The sequence below is a fragment of the Oncorhynchus tshawytscha genome, linkage group LG07, assembly GCF_018296145.1.
Source record: "Oncorhynchus tshawytscha isolate Ot180627B linkage group LG07, Otsh_v2.0, whole genome shotgun sequence".
Lineage (NCBI taxonomy): Eukaryota > Metazoa > Chordata > Actinopteri > Salmoniformes > Salmonidae > Oncorhynchus > Oncorhynchus tshawytscha.
This window is the reverse complement of record NC_056435.1, coordinates 14,301,598-14,323,031: the sequence shown is the minus strand read 5'-3', so window position 1 is coordinate 14,323,031 and position 21,434 is coordinate 14,301,598. Positions and strand designations below refer to the sequence as shown.

General features: G+C 41.0%; 1 protein-coding gene across 4 annotated transcripts in view; it reads left to right on the top strand.

Moving 5' to 3' along the window:
• Positions 1–21,434, top strand: part of LOC112254023 (neural cell adhesion molecule 2) — a 394,574-nt gene that overhangs the window by 295,138 nt on the left and 78,002 nt on the right. For all 4 annotated transcript variants that reach the window (XM_024426231.2, XM_024426232.2, XM_024426230.2 and 1 more), the window contains 3 exons: positions 8,231–8,437; positions 10,738–10,893; positions 13,259–13,396. In XM_024426231.2, the coding sequence (XP_024281999.1) occupies positions 8,231–8,437; positions 10,738–10,893; positions 13,259–13,396 (501 nt within the window). The remainder of the gene's footprint in view (positions 1–8,230; positions 8,438–10,737; positions 10,894–13,258; positions 13,397–21,434) is intronic.

Sequence of the window (21,434 nt, the reverse complement as noted above, 5' to 3'; positions counted from 1 at the left end):
TCCGCCCCCTGGTGGTAAGGGTAGGTAACAACACATCCACCACGCTGATCCTCAACACGGGGGCCCCTCAGGGTTGTGTGCTCAGTCCCCTCCTGTACTCCCTGTTCACTCATGACTGCATGGCCAGGCACGACTCGAACACCATCATTAAGTTTGCCGATGACAGAACATTGGTAGGCCTGATCACCAACAATGACGTGACAGCTTATAGGGAGGAGGTCAGAGACCAGTGCCAGGACAACAACCTCTCCCTCAATGTAATCAAGACAAAGGAGATGATTGTGGACTACAGGAAAAGGAGGACCGAGCATGCCCCCATTCTCATCGACAGGGCTGTAGTGGAGCAGGTTGAGAGCTTCAAGTTCCTTGGTGTCCACATCACCAACAAACTAACATTTTCCAAGAGCACCAAGACAGTTGTGAAGAGGGCTAAACAAAACCTATTCCCCCTCAGGAGACTGAAAAGATTTGGCATTTGGTTAGATTCTCAAACAGTTCAACAGCTCCACCGGCGAGAGCATCCTAACTGGTTGCATCACTGCCTGGTATGGCAACTGCTCGGCCTCCGACCGCAAGGCACTACAGAGGGTAGTGCGTATGGCCCCAGTGATGTACTGGGCCGATCTTCCTGCCATCCAGGACCTTTATACCAGGTGGTGTCAGAGGCAGAGTTGCGAAGAAAAAACACATCTGACTGGTCAATAAAAGATTAAGATGGGCAAAAGAACACAGACTGGACAGAGGCCAGCATCCCGGAGTCACCTCTTCACTGTTGACGTTGAGACTGGTGTTTTGCGGGTACTATTTAATGAAGCAGCCAGTTGAGGACTTGTGAGGCATCGTTTCTAAAACTGTACACACTAATGTATTTGTCCTCTTGCTTGGTTGTGTACCGCGGCCTCCCACTCTTTCTATTCTGGTTAGTGCCAGTTTGGTTTGCGCTGTTCGATGAAGGGAGTAGTACACAGCGTTGTACGAGATCTTCAATTTATTGGCAATTTCTCGCATGGAATAGCCTTCATTTCTCAGAACAAGAATAGACTGACGAGTTTCAGAAGAAAGTCCTTTGTTTCTGGCGATTTTGAACCTGTAATCGAACCCACAAATGCTAACACTCCAGATACTCAACTAGTCTAAACAAGGCCAGTTTTAATTGCTGCTTTATCGGCACAACATTTTTCAGCTATGCTAACATAATTACAAAAGTGTTTTCTAATGATCAATGGCCTTTTATAATGATACACTTGGATTAGCTAACACATCGTTCCGTTGGAACACAGGAGTGAGGGTTGCTGATAATGATCCTCTCTACGTCTATGTAGATATTCCATTACAATTCAGTCGTTTCCAGCTACAGTAGTCATTTCCAACCTTAAAAATGTCTACACTGTATTTCTGATCAATTTGATGTTATTTTAATGGACAAAAATGTCCTTTTCTTTTCAAAACAAGGACATTTCTAAGTGACTCCAAACTTTTGAACGACAGTTTTCATACACATCTTTTTTATATATTTATTTTATTACTTTCCAACCCTACCACCCCTCCCACAATTGTAGCAAACTAGTAAACTGCAACGCTTATGCCTGTATATCCAGCTTATACATACTTTATACATCTTTTTTTTACAATAGTTTTATTATGTTTGTTTTTAACTCTTGTCCTTCCTCTAGTTGTGCTATCTGCAGGGTTAGCTCCAGGTAAATGTTGCAATTCTTCAGCCATTCCTGGATCTGTGACCAAAAGCAAGCTACATATGGACAGTACCAAAATAAAGTATCTAATGATTCTGCCTCTCCGCAGCAAAATCTGCAGAGCTGGGAAGGTTGTATCCCCCATGTAAATAACATTCTGTTGGTTGCAAGAATTCTGTTTAAGTTTTGAATCCAGCATGGTTTTGCATATCAGTTCATAAACCATGTGCCATGGAATTGGTACGTCAAAATATATGGGACGGCTGCCAATTTGTGGGTCCTTAAATGAAACTTAAATGAAACTGGTATACTTTTTTTATTTCTCACAATTTTCTTTAACCAATTATGGACTTTAATGCAGAGCCGACAGACAAGTTCCTTACTTTTCCCCCTTCTACTTTCCTCTTCCATATTTGTGGTTATGCTGCAATTAGTTGGTTGTAATTATGGTTAGCTGCATGTTTGACAACTCCACCAGTCATATTATGATATAATTTACAAAGATTATACCTATTTTATCAGTTAGTATTTAGTATATTTGAGTTTAACTACAATATTTGTTGTATTATTTGTTCTTTCTTTTTTGGTGGATTAAATTGAACAAACAACTTTCTGTGGCTTGTTTTAAAAATTACGATACTTGGGAGATGAGAGGTTGTAATCTGAATAAAGGGAAAAAAAGGCCTTTCTTGAACATAGGTTGAGACGTTCTTACTAATTTGCTAGAGAATCAGTTTGGATATAAATATAACTTTTGCATGACTGAAGCCTTTAGTGAGAGGTCTAATGCTTTAATATTTAATCATTTCTGCCCTCCAAATTCATATTAATTATAAAAATAGGCCCGTTTAATGTTGTCTTGCTTGCCATTCCAAATAAAATTGAATATTTTTTTTCTCATATAATAAAAAACTTTTCGCTAAGTGTAGTCAAGAACATAAGCAAATAGGTAAACTAGGATATTACTAAAGCCTTAATCATGGTGATTTTTCCACAATTAGAAAGGTTTTTACCTTTCCATGGCAGCAAGATCTTATCTATTTTTGCTACCTTTCTCCTAAAATGTATTGGAGTGAGATCATTTATTTTTTTATTCTACATCACCATCAGACCCTTTTATTGGTGAACTACACAGTAAAGTAAAAGTATAATTTTTTATTTTTATGATCCAATATGTAATATAGTAAATGTATAATAATTTGGTTGTAATCCAGAGTTTAGAAAAATGGTCTAGATCCTCTGAAGCTGTGGAGGGATCCAAGTTGTGGATTTAAAAGATCATGAATCATCAGCGTACAATGAAACCTTTGTTTTTAAGCCCTGTATTTCTAATCCCTTGATTCAATATATCCACAATTTTCCTACCTCATGATGACATCTATTTTGTGAAGTGCAACAGTTCCTCCTACAACAAAGCACCCCCACAACATGATGCTGCCACCCCAGTGCTTCAAGGTTGGGATGGTGTTCTTCGGCTTGCAAGCGTCCTCCTTTTTCCTCCAAACATAACGATGGTCATTATGGCCAAACAGTTCTATTCTTGTTTCATCACACCAGAGGACATTTCTTCAAAAAGTACGATGTTTGTCCCCATGTGCAGATGCAAACCGTAGTCTGGCTTTTTTATGGCGGTTTTGGAGCAGTGGCTTCTTCCTTGCTGAACGGCCTTTCAGGTGATGTCGATACAGCATCTTCACAAGGTCCTTTGCTGTTGCTCTGGGATTAATTTGCACTTTTCACACCAAAGTATGTTCATCTCTAGGAGACAGAACGCAACTCCTTCCTGAGCGGTATTATGACTGCGTGGCCCCATGGTGTTTATACTTGCGTACTATTGTTTGTACAGATAAACGTTGTACCTTCAGGCGTTTGGAAATTGCTCCCAAGGATTAACCAGACTTGTGGAGGTCTACAATTTTTTTTCTGAGGTCTTGGTTGATTTCTTTGATTTTCCCATGATGTCAAGTAAATAGGCACTGAGTTTGAAGCTAGGCCTTGAAATACATCCACAGGTACACCTCCAATTGACTCAAATGATGTCAATTAGCCCATCATTTTCTGTAATTTTCAAAGCTGTTTAAAGGCCCAGTCAACTTAGTGTATGTAAACTTCTGACCCACTGGAATTGTGATACAGTGAATTATAAGTGAAATAATCTGTTTGTAAACAATTGTTTGAGAAATTACTTGTGTGATGCACAAAGTAGATGTCCTAACCGACTTACCAAAACTATAGTTTTGTAACAAGAAATTTGAGGACTGGTTGAAAAAACGAGTTTTAATGACTCCAACCTAAGTGTATGTAAGGGAACACCACCCTGAAATGGACAAAAATTAATGGGAAGTCATTGGCACTGGACAAACCATATACACGGTGTCCAATACCACTCAATTCGGCGTTGTTTTGTTCAAAGTTGATTGCAAATGCCATATGGCAAATGCCAGGTGTAACACTTTAAAAATCCAACAGGTGGCGAGTCAACATCCAAAAGTAAAATTTTGAAAAAGTGAAAAAAAATTCAAAAACCTAGCAACCCCTTAAAGTGCTTTCTGGACCGTTTTTTGAAATCATTTCGTTTTTTTGTCAATTAATCATGTGTAAGAACTGTAGAATATACTTTTGTCAACTTTTATTATCATAATTTTTTTTTTTACTTGTGCATAAAGCATATGTTTTTTCCATTTGTATTATGATTTCATAGGAAGTCAAAAGTCCATTTTTCTTTGGCCAAATGCCATAAGAAATGTCCAAATGCAATAAGAAAGATTTGAAAATGCCAAATCAGGATGTTATGTCCATTTGCCAAGTACCATCACGAATTTGACATGCTCAAAAATCCTGCAGAACTGCAAAATTGACTGGCCTGATGAACTCGGGATCGCCGGGCAGTGATAGTTGCTCCTTTCCATCGCTCGTTGTGTTGACTTCATCATGTCCATTTGGTGATGTTTTTTCACTTTTGCAAATTCACTGTGCATTTGCAATATGGTTCAATGGGCATTTACCATCACGAATTTGTCATGCTCAAAAATCCTGCAGAACTGCAACATTGACTGGCCTGATGAACACAGGATGGCCGGGCATTGATAGTGGTTCTTCTCCATCGCTCGTTGTGTTGATTTCATTATGTCCATTTGTTTATGTTTTCTCACTTTTGCAAATTCACTGTGCATTTGCAATATGGTTCAATGGGCATTTACCATCATGAATTTGTCATGCTCAAAAATCCTGCAGGAATGCGAAATTGACTGGCCCGATGAACTCGGGATGGCTGGGCAGTGATTCTGGTTCCTCTCCATCGCTCGTTAGGTTTGATTTCAGAATGTCACTTTGGTGATGGTATCTCACTGTTTAAACATATTGCAAATGGACAATAGTCACCAGCAAGTCACCGTCCATCAGTCAATTAGATATCATTCTGACACCAAACTGATACAAACGGACACCAAACCCACCTTTTCCAACTCGTTTAGTAGCCAACTATCACATACTGGCCCAAAATTCACAACGCCTTCTGTTCAAACCATAATAAAAATGTAAAACACGTAGTTACGTTCTAGCTGCGGGTCCAGTTCTGATGTTTTGTGTAGGCCTAGCTGAGGCGACCCCGAATCCCAAGTTTCGGCTCGATAGATCATTTGGTGCCCGAGCAAGACCCTAATTGGTGCTGAAAATCCACTTTTTTCCATGCCTTGCTACAGGGTCCTTGAATGAGCTATCGGACAGAAACATTGGGGTCCGTCTATATGGGCTGAGGCGGTCGCAATGCACCTCGTCTTGCAACTCTGGGACGTTTCTAAATGTCGTCATTTTCGTGATGCAAAAATGAATTGAAGTTATTGCAAATGTACAAGGCTGTTTCTCGGTCCGTGAACCTTCGAGAGCCAGGTAACTCACCACGCACTATCGACCTGAGGTTTAGAACAGGATTCTAAAGTTTCGGAACTCTAGGTCTGACGGTTCTTTAATAGTTCGAACAAGGTTAACTAATGCAGGCAGTGTATGTCTCTACGCACCCCAATGTGTCCCTCCTTCCAAGCTGTGTGTGTGTGTGTGTGTGTGATTTAGTTTTTCTTTGAAATTTTATGGGAGTCATGACTGACTTACAGTTCATGGGGGTTGCCTAATCACACATATGAAGCTTTGAAAAGGTCTAACCATTTTAACCCTTCAAAACAGCCACTATGACACCATTTAAGGCACTTCCGGTTGGCACAGGAAGCTATAAGTAAACTCATATCCAATTTGACATTGTACGATTTCTCTTAAACGACGATAGATAAATGTCTGGTTCTTTTTGTATTGACACCGTAGGTTACTTTACTTTGACGTGAAGTGGAAACATTATTGCTCTATTTTCATTTTGGACCTTTAATCCCAGAAAAATGGCCATAACTCAAAAACCGTTGACGCCATCTTGTTCGGGGCCAACTGCCCATTATGCCAAACCTATGCTCACCAAGTTTCGTCTTCAAAGTCTTTTCCGTTTTTGAGATAAGGCCACGTCATGATTCGTGATGTTTTGGACATTTGCAATATGATTCCATACGCCCTCTTGTGGCATTTATCGGGACAGTGGAAAAATGACCAAAATTTGATTATTTTATAAAACGGAAACCGAATATCCGAGAGAGAGAGTTTGATGACTTCCCGGTAGATCCGGCCCTGCCGCACGGCCCGATGCCGTCCGCAAATTTTACAAATGTTTTCGGACGTCTGGTAAGGGACCGTACATTTGCAATATGGACTTTCTCACTAACCATATGGCGAATGTCAAAATGTTCCTTTAAGGTATGTAAACTTCCGACTTCAACTGTAGATATGCTGATAGTGGACAGTTTTACACTTTCTGAGATGTAGCCATTATTTGTTATTTTACACCTCGGGTTACTATACATTTTTTAACCCATTTTATAAGAGATTCTCCAAAATTTGAAATGTTCCAGGCATTTATATATAAACTCCATTTGTAGTTTATCAAAAGCCTTTTCTAAGTACGCTATGAATAGTAGAACTGGTTTCCCAGTTTTTTTTATATCGTTCTGTTGTTTCCAGTACTTGCCTCATATATTATCTCCAATGTATCGCCCATGTAAAAAAAAACTGTCTGATTTAGAATGAATTATGTCTGACAATACCTTTTTAAATTCTATGTGCTATACATTTTGATAGAGTATTTGCATCACAACACTACACACATTTTTTTTACGGACTGGATCTTTATATTTCCCATTTGTATCCTGTTTCAGTAATAATGAAATCAGACCTTCTTGCTGAGTGTCTGCGAATCTACCATGTACATAGGAGTGATTAAAACATGCTTATAACAGTCTTCTGAGTATATCAAAAAAGGACTTAAAGGCTTTAAAACTACATCCCTCTGTACTTTCACCTTCACATGAGTCTTTCTGTATGGCTGTTCATTTGCCATATAATTAGCTTCGGTTCGGGGAGATGGAGGACACTGAAACGAAAACATATTCCTGGATAGCTGAACATTCTTAATAGTGGAAATGATTTCTGATTTTACTTTTGAAATCATCAAACATAGACTCTGCTGTCTCTAAGGCCTCTCTTGCCATTTCTCCATCCTGGAACAGTTTCTTGTGCTTGTGCGACTCACCTGATACGATGCAATCGTGGCTGCCTTTTGATTTTGAGCTTGGCTTTGTAAATATCGATTTTTTTTTTTTTTTTGGGGGCAGCTAGTTGAGATTTCAACTCTTACTTTTCTCTTCTGTAGTTCACTTTTAGCTGGAAAGTCACTTTCATATTTCCTGTGAACAGTTTTGAAATGCCTCTCGACATTTCCCTTCTTAGCAACGTTTGAATGGCAGATCAGACACACACATTTTGAATTTGTTGTGGTGAAGAAATTATCTTCCTCCCACTCACTGTGAAAGTGGTAGATTTTCGGTTTCTTGCTGCTTGGTCCAGCACTCATATTAAAAACGTAACTGCAACTTCATAAAACAAATGTTGTAAAAAAACTACTAGCACTGGAACAACAAATAATATTCTGTTACAGGTCTGTTGTAGGTCTACACTAGAGTGGAAACGGAAACGTACTAACTGCAGATGGTTGCTATGGTAGCAACAGTTTGGAAAACAAATGTAGCAACTATAATTGGTCCAATTTTATGTAAATCAAGCAGTTTTTTAAAATGTTATTTTGGCTGTGCGATAATATTCAAGAAAGAACCTAACCTGTGAGCAAAGCTAACGGTGCTTCAGAACTGTTGACCTTATTATTTTCAAGCAAAACTCGATGGTAACGCTGTGAATTGCAAAAATATATTTTTATGTTCATACATTTTGAAAACATTTGAGTTTTCCTGAAGTGGGATAACACATTTCAAAGAAGCATAACTTTCCCATGTTGAAAAAGAGCTGATTAGCCTACCATTTATTTCAGGTGTGCTTATGGATATATAAGTGGAACTAATGATGGGGTACTCAAGGGGAGGTTTGGGAAATACTGCTCTAGAGTCAACGGCTTGGCTTGGTTCTTTATACAGTTCTCTCTCCCTCCCCAGTGATCGGCGAGCCAGTGAAGTTGGAGTGGTTTAACCCCCAGGGGGAGCGCATCGTGTCGTCCCAGCGTGTGGCCCTGCACACCGGGGAGGACAGCTCCAGGCTGACCATCTACAACGCTGTAGTGGAGGACGCGGGCATCTACCGCTGCCAGACCACCGACGCCCAGGGACAGACACAGGAGGCCACCATGGTGCTGGAGATGTACCGTGAGTGTCACTTGCATGCATATGTAACAGAGAAGAACACACACTTGCCCATTTAAAGAGTGTAATGAATGTTCGCTGGGTCTGGCGGTGTGTGTGATGGATAGTACTGAATGTGTGTAGGCAACGGAGGCAGGCTCTAATCGTATGGGAGAGGGAATCTTCTGTGGCCGTTAATGGGACGTGATACACAGAGGAGTTCTGCCGCTGGTAGCCATCTGGCAGACGCTTGATTTGGATCACCGGTGTGGTGTGTGTATACTGTGTTTGTATGTACATATGCACACAGGCATGCCCACACATGCCTCCACACACACACACGTGCGCACGCACACACACACCCCCCTCTGGAGTGCACTTACCTTTCTCACCCGCTCCACAAGTCCCCCTACCTCCCCTGACCTCCTCTCTCACGCACCACCACAGCTTGGCAGCCGTATCCATGACAATGTCAGTCAGCCACCGTTCAGCTCTGTGTGAGAAGTAACATGGAGATAGTCACCTGAAGGGCTTGAGCAGGTGTGTAAAGTACCCAGCACCAATCTGAGGCGATACCCAACATGATCTTCTTGTGATAAACACCACACGTTATAAAAAATATGGAAGCCACTTTAAATGTGCTGTACATGACCATTTTGTGAGTCGTGACATTCCGCACACACACGTGCACACGTCTTGACATTATTATATGTGTTCGTGCATAACAACTCACAACCTGACGAAAGCTATCCATATTCAAACTCAAATTATAGCTTTATTATAGCTTACGGATGAAAGACTATAATTATCTGCACTGCTGAGTAATTGACAGGTATAGAGTTTCCAGCACCGGCCAACAGAGATCCACTTCAGATAGGAGACAGTGGAGGCAGTCGATGTCCCACCTGAGGGAGCTCCAAGAAAATTGTCTTGTCACCCCACTTTGACAGTTGCCCTTGCAGCTATGTGGGCAATGACTGAAGAGAAATTCTCACTGTGTTACCAATTTGACAGTGTCAAGCGAGCGGTAGACTGTTACACGAGAGGATTTGTTTTTCTTACTGATTTTCTTGTCGAGCAGGGTAACGACAAAGGATATGGGAAATGAAAACAAGTACAACAACGTGTTTGAATCCCAGGGAGAGAACTGGGGGAAGGAGAGAGAGGGGGTGTGAGGGAGAGGGAATGAGAGAGAGAGAGGGGAAGTGAGGGAAATAAATGGATGGCGAGAGAGAGAGAAAGCTGGAGAGAGAGAGGGGTGAGTGAATTTGAGAGTGAGGTGGTGAGAGAAGGAGAAGGAGAAGGAGAGGGAGAGAATGAGAGAGAGGAGGGTAAGGGAATTTAAGGGACTGACAGAGCACAAGAGAAGGGGTGAGGGAATGAGATGGAGAGAGAGAGAGAGAGACCAAGCGACGGATTGAGAAAATGAAAAACAAAATGTATACACGAACAGCTCTAAAACGTGCCGTGGAATGAAACTGGCAGATGAGGGTTGAATCTCACATTTAGAGTCAGGAGGATGCAAGGCACGTTAAAGAGCGGCGAGGAGAGAAAAGCACGTTTTGGAGAGCCGCCTGACATAAATCACATTGCAAAATGCTAATGTGCGAGGTTGCAGTGATCTAGTGGAAGGGACTGAAATAAATAGGGCCATGCACGTGATTTATGCACACCTTAATTTTGCCACACACAGTGGATAACCCGGTGGTGTTACACACTCTACGTGCCACTCACGCGCACTCAATTTCTCTCTCCATACACCATACACACATACACCGTGTGATAAGTCGACGAAACTAGCCAGCACACTGAGAGGGTGGTGGAGTGTTTTCTAAGAGAAGAGAAACTCAGGTTCCAAGTCGGCTTTCCCCAGGTGAAATCTATCAACCACCTGCCAGGGCTTGTCAGACAGGTGCCACAGCTTTAAACCGGCACAAGTTGAATCAATCATTTGATTACAAACAGAACTTTCGGGGCGGGAGGATTCATTCCATGTGCTGTGGGAATGTTTATGGGACTATTTTGGACACACATACATAATATAACACACATAATCCGAGTTGTCTCAGTGGTGTTGAACCATAGACAATATGCAAAACAGTTTGTGCTATAGAATGAAGTTTACTCTCTACTCATCTGCAGCGTTTCCCAAACTCAGGCTCTGTTCCAAAGTCCACCCTGGCCTACTACTTAGACTGAGGCAATGTATTGGCCGTGCATTCTAAATGGTATACTTGCACGAATGTTGTGACGTAACCCTCTCCCGGGAAAGACGTGTCTCTAATGTGACTTCACTTCCCGCTGCCTCATTTCCTATGTGACAGAGAAGCTGACATTCCGCGACGTGAGGTCCCCCCAGGAGTTCCGCCATGGCGAGGCGGCAGAGGTGGTGTGTGATGTCATCGCCTCGCCGGCACCCGCGGTCTCTTGGTTCTACCAAAAGGGCTTTAAGAGCATGGAGATCACAGAGGAGCACTACAGTAAGTCTGCGTATGGTCATTTGATACATGCTGCCTCTGTTGATGTGCTCGTAAACCTTATTTGCTTGTTAAAATAAGTACCTAATTACCAGTTGGTCAATTAAAGCCTAACTTTGTAAAGTGCATACTGCAGCTACCATAATAGCAACATGACTTGACTCTTGAAAAGTGATCTATTGAGCAGTACAGACCACATAGAAATACTTTTCATTGGATATGTTTGATCCACGTTTTATTTATTTTTTATGGGCCCACTCTTTGATGGTATTTTACAGTTTGCTTTTAATGAAGCAGCTGATAATTACATTATCCTTGATTTCCGAATCCAATTAACGGTTTGCTAGCGCATCAAAATATTTAACATGACACAAACTCAGTTTACGTGACAGATTGCTTCACCCACCGTTTGGAGACATATCAGTTGAATAAATGCACTTACTGTAGAACTTATGGGCCCTGTTCAAAAGGTGCAGTATGTAGGGAATAGGGTGCCTTTTGGGATGTAAACAAACCAATGTTATGAAAAATGTATTCCCCAGATTCTGTCAGGGGTTTGATGCTATAAATGGCAAGTTCTAACAATAAAAGCCACAGCATGTGATTTCATTAAACATATTGTTGGACAATAAAACATGTTAACGAGTCTGCCTAGAAGAGGGAGAGTAGAGGATGCAAATCTCAGTCGGTGGTCTGATGCTCGCTGCCATGTTGTTGAGATCTATGGGAATCACATCTTCCTTTCTTCATGGCTACTGAATAGTATTATTTTTATTTATTTATTTTTACTTGATTTATTTTGTATCCTTTTTTCACTTGTTTTTTTGTGTGGCTATGTTGTTGACATACGGTATGTGGGGATATGAAGGGGATATGAAGGGGATATTCCATCTGTCTTGAACACTGATACTATAAGTGACAACACAGGAAATTATTCCACCATATTTCTCTACTTTACTTTTTCTTCATTAACTGAGTTCTTTCAGCTCATTGCTCCTAAAAGGAAAGGAAACAAAGTGTTGTATACTATTGGAACACATCCTGTAACTAAAGAGGAAAGGAGAAGGAAAGACCGGGGTTTTCGATTGGAACACATCCTATGGCTTAGAAAGGAGAAGGGAAAGGTGCTTTAGTCTATTAGAACTATCAGGTTTCAGGTAAGCCCCAAGTGCAGACAGTGTTGAAGTAACAGTGTTTATTACAACAACAGGGGCAGGCAAACGACAGGTCAAGGCAGGCAGGGGTCGATCCAGAGTAGTGGGGCAAAGGTACAGGACGGCAGGCAGGGTCAGGTCAGGCAGAGGTCGGTAATCCAGAGTAGGAGCACAGGACGGCAGGCAGGCTCAGTCAGGACAGGCAAGGGTCAAAACCAGGAGGGCAAGGATAAAGAGAGACTGGGGAAAAGCAGGAGCTGAGACAAAACGCTGGCTGACTTGAACAAACAAAACGAACTGACACAGACCAACAGAAAACGGGATAAGCGGGGAAGATGGGTGACACCTGGACAGGTGAAACAGATCAGGGCGTGACAAGAACGCGGTCGGGGGCTAGAAAGATAGGAGAGGGAAAGTAATGTATCTTAGATTATTGGAACACATCTTTGGGCTGAGAAAGAATGGAGAAGAAATTAATTATATCTTCGACTATTAGAAACATTCATGGCTCGTTCATGATGGACAGAAGTTAATTTGCAGGTTCAGACTTGTTTACCAATACTCTGTCACCCAATCATTACTTTTCCTCCTCCTACACTTTCCCCCTCATCCACCCATCACATAGACAGACTTCCTGGGCTGATTAGGAAAAGGATTTGTTTGAAATCTTTGAATGTAGTCAGGTTTGTTAATTGAATTTCAAAGTGCGTCGAAGGGAAGGCCTATCTCCCCTTGCCGTACGGTAATGATTAAAGGTAGAGATAGCAGTGTGTTTTTTTTATTCCATGCTAATTACGGGACAAGGTTATAAATACCTTTGCGCTTGACAGAGAGAGATAGGGTTCTCACTTATCTGCCAGTGACAACAATACCGGATGGGAATCTTTTTTGTGAACTGCAGACCTAATTACTGAAGTATTTATCTCACTTCTAACTTTATTTTAAAAAGCTAAAAGTGGAAAAGGTTTCTGAAAATATTATTTGATAGCAAGTATGTGACTGGAGTCATGAGACTTCCTTTCACTCTTTCCTTTTTATCGTTTTCCTTTTATCTTTCTTTCCATATTTCCCGTCTCTTTCTAACTCTCTACCCCTCTCTTTCAACCTTTTTTTCTGTCTGTCTTTCTCATGCTCCATCCCCCTATATCTCTCTCTCTATCTCTACACCCCCCCCACCCACCCTCTATTTCTCTTCTGCCCTCTCTCCTGTGAAGGCAGGTTCCAGGTGCTGCCCAACAACAACCTGCAGATCCACAAGGTGACCAAGGCGGACGAGGGCGTGTACCGCTGCGAAGCGCGAGTGGAGGCCCGCGGCGAGATCGACTTTGTTGACATCGAGGTGGTGGTGAATGGTGAGTAGCTACAGCGTCCACTGTAGCTAATACCTATCCAGTCATATGCAGTGGTGAACGAAGAGTTAGCCACCTAGCTAGCATAGCAAACCTACTCTCCCCTTGACGATCATATCCAAAACGTTCAGTTATATAAGTAACCCTGGTTCTCTGAAGGATCAAGCTCAACAAATCAGAATCATTAAAACATAACCTAGCCAGACATATTTTTCCTCTCACAGTAGCAGCCGGGCCTGATCTCAGAGCAGACTTATGAAGACTAGTGTAGCATACAGTACGACTACCTGCTCTCGTTTTGCACATCTCAAAATCTTATCCGACCATATACAGTGGTCCCACTGCCATACAAAGTACTAATGTAAGAAATAACACGTAAAAAAAACAAAAAACTGCATAGTTTCCTAGGAACGCGAAGCGAGGCGGCCATCTCTGTTGGCGCCGGAAGTACAGCAGTGTTGTTAAGGATGAGAAGCCCCATACAGTCCACAGTGTAAAGGCTCCCTTAGGCCAGGCACTGGGGTGTATCGATCGGTGGCATACAGAATTGTTGCTCCTCTCAGGGTGAGAATAGAGTCACCTAGTGAGACAGAATCATTCTCCCTTCCTACACTCCACAGTTACAGCGCTGACACAGGGTTGCCAGCTCCCGAACAATCGCACCCCAGGACCACAGGCAAAATGAAACGCTTATCGGTCCGGAGACACTTGGTCTCTCACAAAGCAGGAACTTCTGTCTCCGGTGGCAGGGATTAGATTGTCAATAGTGGCAGAAATCTCTGATCTGATTCAATTCAGGTTCTCTTTTGAGTTATTGACACAAAAAGAATCATACCTGGTGTGTAAGAATCAAGTTATTGATTCAGAATGAATTGTGTTTATTGTGCTGGTCACAGGAGGTTGGTGTCACCTTAATTGGGGAGGACGGGCTCTTGGTAATGGCTTGAGCAGAATTTGTGGAATGGTATCAAATACATCAAACACATGGTTTCCTTGTGTTTGATGCCATTCCATTTACTCCATTCCGGACATATTATGAGCCGTTCTCCCCTCAGCAGCATCCTGTGGTGTAGGTGGAAGTGTGATGGACAGCGGTTTGAATCTAGGCCTCCTGCGTGTTACAAGACTATTAGCCAACTGAGGTGAGGCCTGGGCAAGATATTGGGGGGGGGGGGCAGTGCAAGTTCAGGTCTCAAGCAAGGTTACTCATCACGCAAGTGTAGTTTCAAACCACCACCGCTACAAAGGCAGTGACGCCAACAGAACTGTGCAGTCACCAAATTGTACTGTGTTGAACATAAACTCTGAGCATTCACCTCAGATCGGCATAGTTTGAGAGAAAGAACAGACTCACCAATCTAGACAGGCTCATTATAGAGCTACTTAATGATGGTCAGTTTAGCTGCCACCACTCCTTTGATTTCCTATATACTCACACTATTTCTGTGATTTAAAGATTTCATTAGCGCCAGCTCGGGGTTTTGTAGCCCAAAAAGCAAAAGGTTGTCATTTTTAATTACCTAATTTGTTCTCAGCAAGGCCCCAGAGAAGCCAGGAACGTGAGCCACCTGAGAGCGTTTCGGGAGTGATTGAAATGTGATCTCTCGCGAGCTATAAGCACAGGTTATGCATGAGCACCCACAATATTGTCTCGGCTATCTAGCTATTCCCACCTAATGTAATGAACGCACTCGGCAAAAAAAAAAACACGGATTGCGTTCAATTTAGAGCACCACTTATAGTTGTGAGGAAGATCCAATAAGCTTGCTCAATGAGGCGAGTCCTATTATCCGCCCGGCTACATGACACCCGCTATCCGGCTACGGAGGTGGGACAGTCCACCGCCGCCATCACTATAGAGTGTGTCCGACTGAGAGAAGGAAAAACTCAAAGTAACCCACTCGGCACAAACTGGTTGAATCAACGTTGTTTCAACATAATTTGTCAACTTATTGTGACATGGAATCTATGTGGGAAATGCATTTAATTTGAAAAAAGTCATCAAGTGAATTATTATTTGTAGGCATTTATTTTTTCAGGGTGGTGATCAGCTTTAATATTGCAGATAGATCGTGGCTTCTATCAGTGTAATTGTGTGTATCATTTCCAATCCCCCATATATGTTTTGTAAACATATATATTACCAGTCAAAAGTTTGTACACACCCACTCATTCCAGGATTTTTCTCTATTTTTACTATTTTCTACATTGTAGAATAATGGTGAAGACATCAGAACTATGGAATAACACATATGGAAACATGTAGTAACCAAAAAAGTGTTAAACAAATAGAAATATATTTGAAATTCTTCAAAGTAGCCACCCTTTGCCTTCATGACTGCTTTGCACAGTCTTGGCATTCTCTCAACCAGCTTCACCTGGAATGCTTTTCCAACAGTCTTGAAGGAGTTCCCACATATGCTGAACACTTGGTTGCTTTTCCTTCACTCTGCTGTCCAACTCATCCCAAACCATCTCAATTGGGTTGAGGTCGGGTGATTGTGGAGGCAAGGCCATCATGATGCAGCACTCCATCACTCTCCTTCTTGATCAAATAGCACTTACACAGCCTGGAGGTATGTTGGGTCATTGTCCTGTTGAAAAACAAAATGATAGTCCCACTAAGCACAAACCAGATGGGATGGCATATCACTGAAAAATGCTGTGGTAGCCATGCTGGTAAAGTGTGCCTTGAATTCTAAAGAAACCACTGACATTGTCACCAGCAAAGCACCATCACACCTCCTCCTCCATGCTTCACGGTGGGAACCACAAATGCGTAGATCATTCGCTCACCTACTGTGCTTCTCACAAAGACACAGCGGTTGGAACCAAAAATCTCAAATTTGGTCAGAGCAAAGGGCAGATTTCCTCCGTTCTAATGTCCTTTGCTCTAATGTCTACTGTTTATGTTATTATTATTGGTATCCTTTAGAACTGGTCTTTGCAGCAATATGACCATGAAGGCCTCAGTCTCTTCTGAAAGGTTGATGTTGAGATGTGTGTTACCTGAACTCTTTAAGGCATGTATTTGGACGGCAATTTCAAAGTTCTTAAGCTCTTTCAAAGTTCTCCAAATTTTACGGATTGGCTGACCTTCATGTCTTAAAGTAATGATGGACTGTAATTTCTCTTTGTTTATTTGAGCTCTTTGAGCCATAATAAGGACTTAATAATAAGGACTTAATAATAAGGGCTATTTTCTGTATACCACCCCTACCTTGTCACAACACAACTGATTGGTTCAAACGCATTAAGAAGGAAATAAATTCTCCAAATTAACTTTTAACAAGGCACTATTATTAAACTATTAATTGAAATGCATTCCAGGTGACTACCTCATGGAGCTCATTTAGAGAATGCCAAGACTGTGCAAAGCCGTCATCAAGGCAAAGGGTGGCTACTTTGAAGAATCTGAAATAGAAAATACTCGTTTAACACTTTTTTGGTTACTTCATGATTTCATATGTGTTATTTCATAGATGTGATGTCTTCACTATTATTCAACAATGTATAAAATAGTACAAATTAAGAAAAACACTTGAATGAGTTTTTGTGTCCAAAGTTTTGATTGGTAGTGTGTGTATTATTTTACATATACAGTGGGGCAAAAAAGTATTTAGTCAGACACCAATTGTGCAAGTTCTCCCACTTAAAAAGATGAGAGGCCTGTAATTTTCATCATAGGTACACTTCAACTATGACAGACAAAATTAGAAAAAATATCCAGAAAATCACATTGTAGGATTTTTAATGAATTTATTTGCAAATTATGGTGGAAAATAAGTAAAATTACAGGCCTCTCATCTTTTCAAGTGGGAGAACTTGCACAATTGGTGGCTGACTAAATACCTTTTTGCCCCACTGTATACACTACCGTCAGGACAACAGTTTTCAGCTGTGCTAGCATAATTGCAAAATAGCTTAAGAATGATCAATTAGTATTTTAAGATGATACACAACAGCTAACACAACGTGCCATTGGAACACAGGAGTGATGGTTGCTGATAATGGACCTCTGTACACCTATGTAGATATTCCATAGATATTTACAGCTTCAATAGTCATTTACAACATTTACAATGTCTACACTGTATTTCTGATCAATTTGATGTTATTTTAATGGATTTTTTTTAAATGTACTTTTCTTTCAAAAACAAGGACATTTCTAAGTGACCCCAAACTTTTGAACTGAAGTGTATATCCCCTATCTGTGCAAGAGTGAAGACTCGCTCTGTCACAACTCCTGCTTGCAGACACACATGGGCTCTGGCATTTTCAACCATTTTCCTTACTCACTCATTTAACTCATCACACTTTTCCAATCAAACAGTCACCCTATCTTCCTACACAACCACACCCCTCTCACAAATACACCCGTACATACCCACAGACTGTGCCTTTTTATGTTCTCTGTTTGTCGTGTTTTTATTTTGGGCTTTGGGTACTTTTGTCTTCCAGTTCCTTATATTTGGGGATTTATTATTTCATGAATTGTCCTATATTTGATCTATTTATAAATACTATAAATAAAAATAGAAAATAAATTATTTTACAACATTCCCTAACTTGAATAGTATAGTGTAATTATAATTTCTTTATTTATCGTTATATTTTATTTATTTATTTATTTCATTGAGAGTGGAAACGGTACTTTGAGTCTTTTGCCCAGGTTTTTAACCACTACTCTGTCTTTAAAGGATACAATCACTGTTCTATCTGTCCAAAATGGTTTACGTGTTTTAGGTTTAATTTGGTCGACAGTGTAGCCTGGGATCTGCAGTGCTTTAACCATTAATTATTTCACTACTCTCTCTGGCTCTTCACCTTCATCCTCTGTTATTCCGGTAAGCACCAGATTTTACATCGGAAGTTTACATGCACTTAGGTTGGAGTCATTAAAACTCGTTCTTCAACCACTCCACCAATCTCTTGTTAACAAACTATAGTTTTGGCAAGTTGGTTAGGACATCTACTTTGTGCATGACACAAGTAATTTTTCCAACAATTGTTTACAGACAGATTATTTCACTTATAATTCATATATCACAATTCCAGTGGTTTACATACACTGTTGGCTGTGCCTTTAAACAGCTTGGAATATTCCAGAAAATTATGTCATGGCTTTAGAAGCTTCTGATAATTTTAGTCAATTGGAGGTGTACCTGTTGATGTATTTCAAGGCCTACCTTCAAAGTCTGTGCCTCTTTGATTGACATCATGAGAAAATCTAAAGAAATCAGCCCCAGAAAGACCTCAGACATTTATTTTGTAGACCTCCATTTCTGGTTCATCCTTGGGAGAAATTTCCAAAAGCCTGAAGGTACCACGTTCATCTGTACAAACAATAGTACGCAAGTATAAACACCATGGGACAACGCAGCCGTCATACCGCTCAGGAAGGAGACGTGTTCTGTCTCCTAGAGATGCAAATCAATCCCAGAACAGCAGCAAAGGACCTTGTGAAGATGCTGGATGAAACAGGTACAAAAGTATCTATATCCACAGTAGAACAAGTTCTATATCGACATAACCTTAAAGGCCGCTCAGCAAGGAGAAGCCACTGCTCCAAAACAGCCATAAAAAAGCCAGACTACGGTTTGCAACTGCCCAAAGATGGTACTTTTTGGAGAAATGTCCTCTGGTTTGATGAAACAAAAATAGAACTGTTTGGCCATAATGACCATCGTTATGTTTGGAGGAAAAAGGGGGAGGCGTGCAAGCCAAAGAACACCATCCCAACTGTAAAAACACGGGGGTGGCAGCATCATGTTGTGGGGGTGCTTTGCTGCAGGAGGGACTGGTGCACTTCACAATATAGATGGCAGTGAAATTATGTGGATATATTGAAGCAACATCTCAAAAACATCAGTCAGGAAGTTGATCACAAATGGGTCTTCCAAATGGACAATGACCACAAGCATACTTCCAAAGTTGTGGCAAAATGGCTTATGGACAACAAAGTCAAGGTATTGGAGTGGCCATCACAAGCCCTGACCTCAATCCTACAGAAAATTTGTGGGCAGAACTGAAAAAGCGTGTGTGAGCATGGAGGCCTACAAACCTGACTCCGTTACAACAGCTCTGTAAGAAGGAATGGGCCAATATTCACCCAATTTATTGTGGGAAGGCTACCTGAAACGTTTGACCCAAGCTAAACAATTTCAAGGCAATGCTGCCAAATACTAATTGAGTGTATGTAAACTTCAGACCCACTGGGAATGTGATGAAAGAAATAAAACCTGAAATAAATAATTCTCTATTATTCTGACATTTCACATTCTTAAAATAAAGTGGTGATCCCAACTGACCTAAGACAGGGAATTTTTATTTGGATTAAATGTCAGGAATTGTGAAAAACTGAGTATAAATGTCTTTGGCTAAGGCGTATGTAAACTTCCGATGTCAACTGTATATCAAGTAAGGATTCTCTCAACTTGTTCTCTCTTTTAAGTTCATTAACGTCAGCTTCAAAAACATTGACTGTACCATTCAGCTTTTCATTTTCTTTTTCCATTGTTGCGGCTTTCTCATCACTCATTTCATGGCTTATCTTCACCCCGTGTATCTTTACGGACTAACTCAGGTTCACCTAATTTATAATTTAGTGATTTTAGTACTTTGGTTTCCATGCTTACTGTACATGGTGGTGAAAATATGTCATCTGTGTCCATCGAAGAGTAACTTATTGCTTTTTTTGTTTGTTTTAGAAATTGGTTCTTCATTTCTTACGTGTTCACCCTCCGCCATGTTTTGGTTTTGACTGCGTTGGTAGTGTTTGTCGATAGAATTCTCCAGCCTTACAAGTTGTTTTGAGATATTTTCCAGTTTTGATGTGGCTCACGCGTGAGCAGATCAACATGAAAGTATTATTATTTGGTCAGTTTAGGGACATTCATTTCGAGATTAATGATTAATGAAGGTTTTTCACAAGGCATTCTGCACCGCCATCTTTCAGTCTGCCACCAACGGAAATAGTTGTTTTAAGACTGAAATTTCAACCACAGGATTATGTCACAATGGTAACCAAATTTCAAGATTGACAAACCTTTATATGAAATATGTTGCATTTGTACCTTTTAAACAATGTCAGATTTTCAATGTTATATCCACTATCAGGAAAGAATAACAATAGCCTGGGTAGATTGATTAGATTGAAGGCCATTCCTTTTTACTGCCCACACACACACCTGCATATACAGTTTTAGCCAAAAGTTTTGAGAATGACTCAAAAATTAATTTCCACAAAGTTAGCCGCTTCAGTGTCTTCAGATAGTTTTGTCAGATGTTACTATGGAATACTGAAGTATAAATACAAGCATTTCATAAGTGTCAAAGTTTTTTTTATTGGAAGTTACATGAAGTTGATGCAGAGAGTCAATATTTGCAGTGTTGACCCTTCTTTTTCAAGACCTCTGCCATCTGCCCTGGGATGCTGTCAAATAACTTCTGGGCCACATCCTGACTGATGGCAGCCCATTCTTGCATAATCAATGCTTGGAGTTTGTCATAATTTGTGGGGTTTTGTTTGTCCACCCGTCTCTTGAGGATTGACCACAAATTCTCCATGGGATTAAGGTCTGTGGAATTTCCAGGCCATGGACCCAAAATATCTATGTTTTGTTCCCCGAACCACTTAGTTATCACTTTTGCCTTATGGCAAGGTGCTCCATCATGCTGGAAAAGGCATAATTCGTCACCAAACTGTTCCTGGGTGGATGGGAGAAGTTGCTCTAGGAGGATGTGTTGGTACCATTCTTTATTCATGGCTGTGTTCTTAGGCAAAATTGTGAGTGAGCCCACTCCCTTGGCTGAGAAGCAACCCCACACATGAATGGTCTCAGGAAGCTTTACTGTTGGCATGACACAGGACTGATGGTAGCGCTCACCTTTTCTTCTCCTGACAAGCCTTTTTCCGGATGTCCCAAACAATTGAAAAGGGGATTCATCAGAGAAAATGACTTTACCCTAGTCCTCAGCAGTCCAATACCTGTACCTTTTGCAGAATATCAGTCTGTCCCTGATGTTTTTCCTGGAGAGA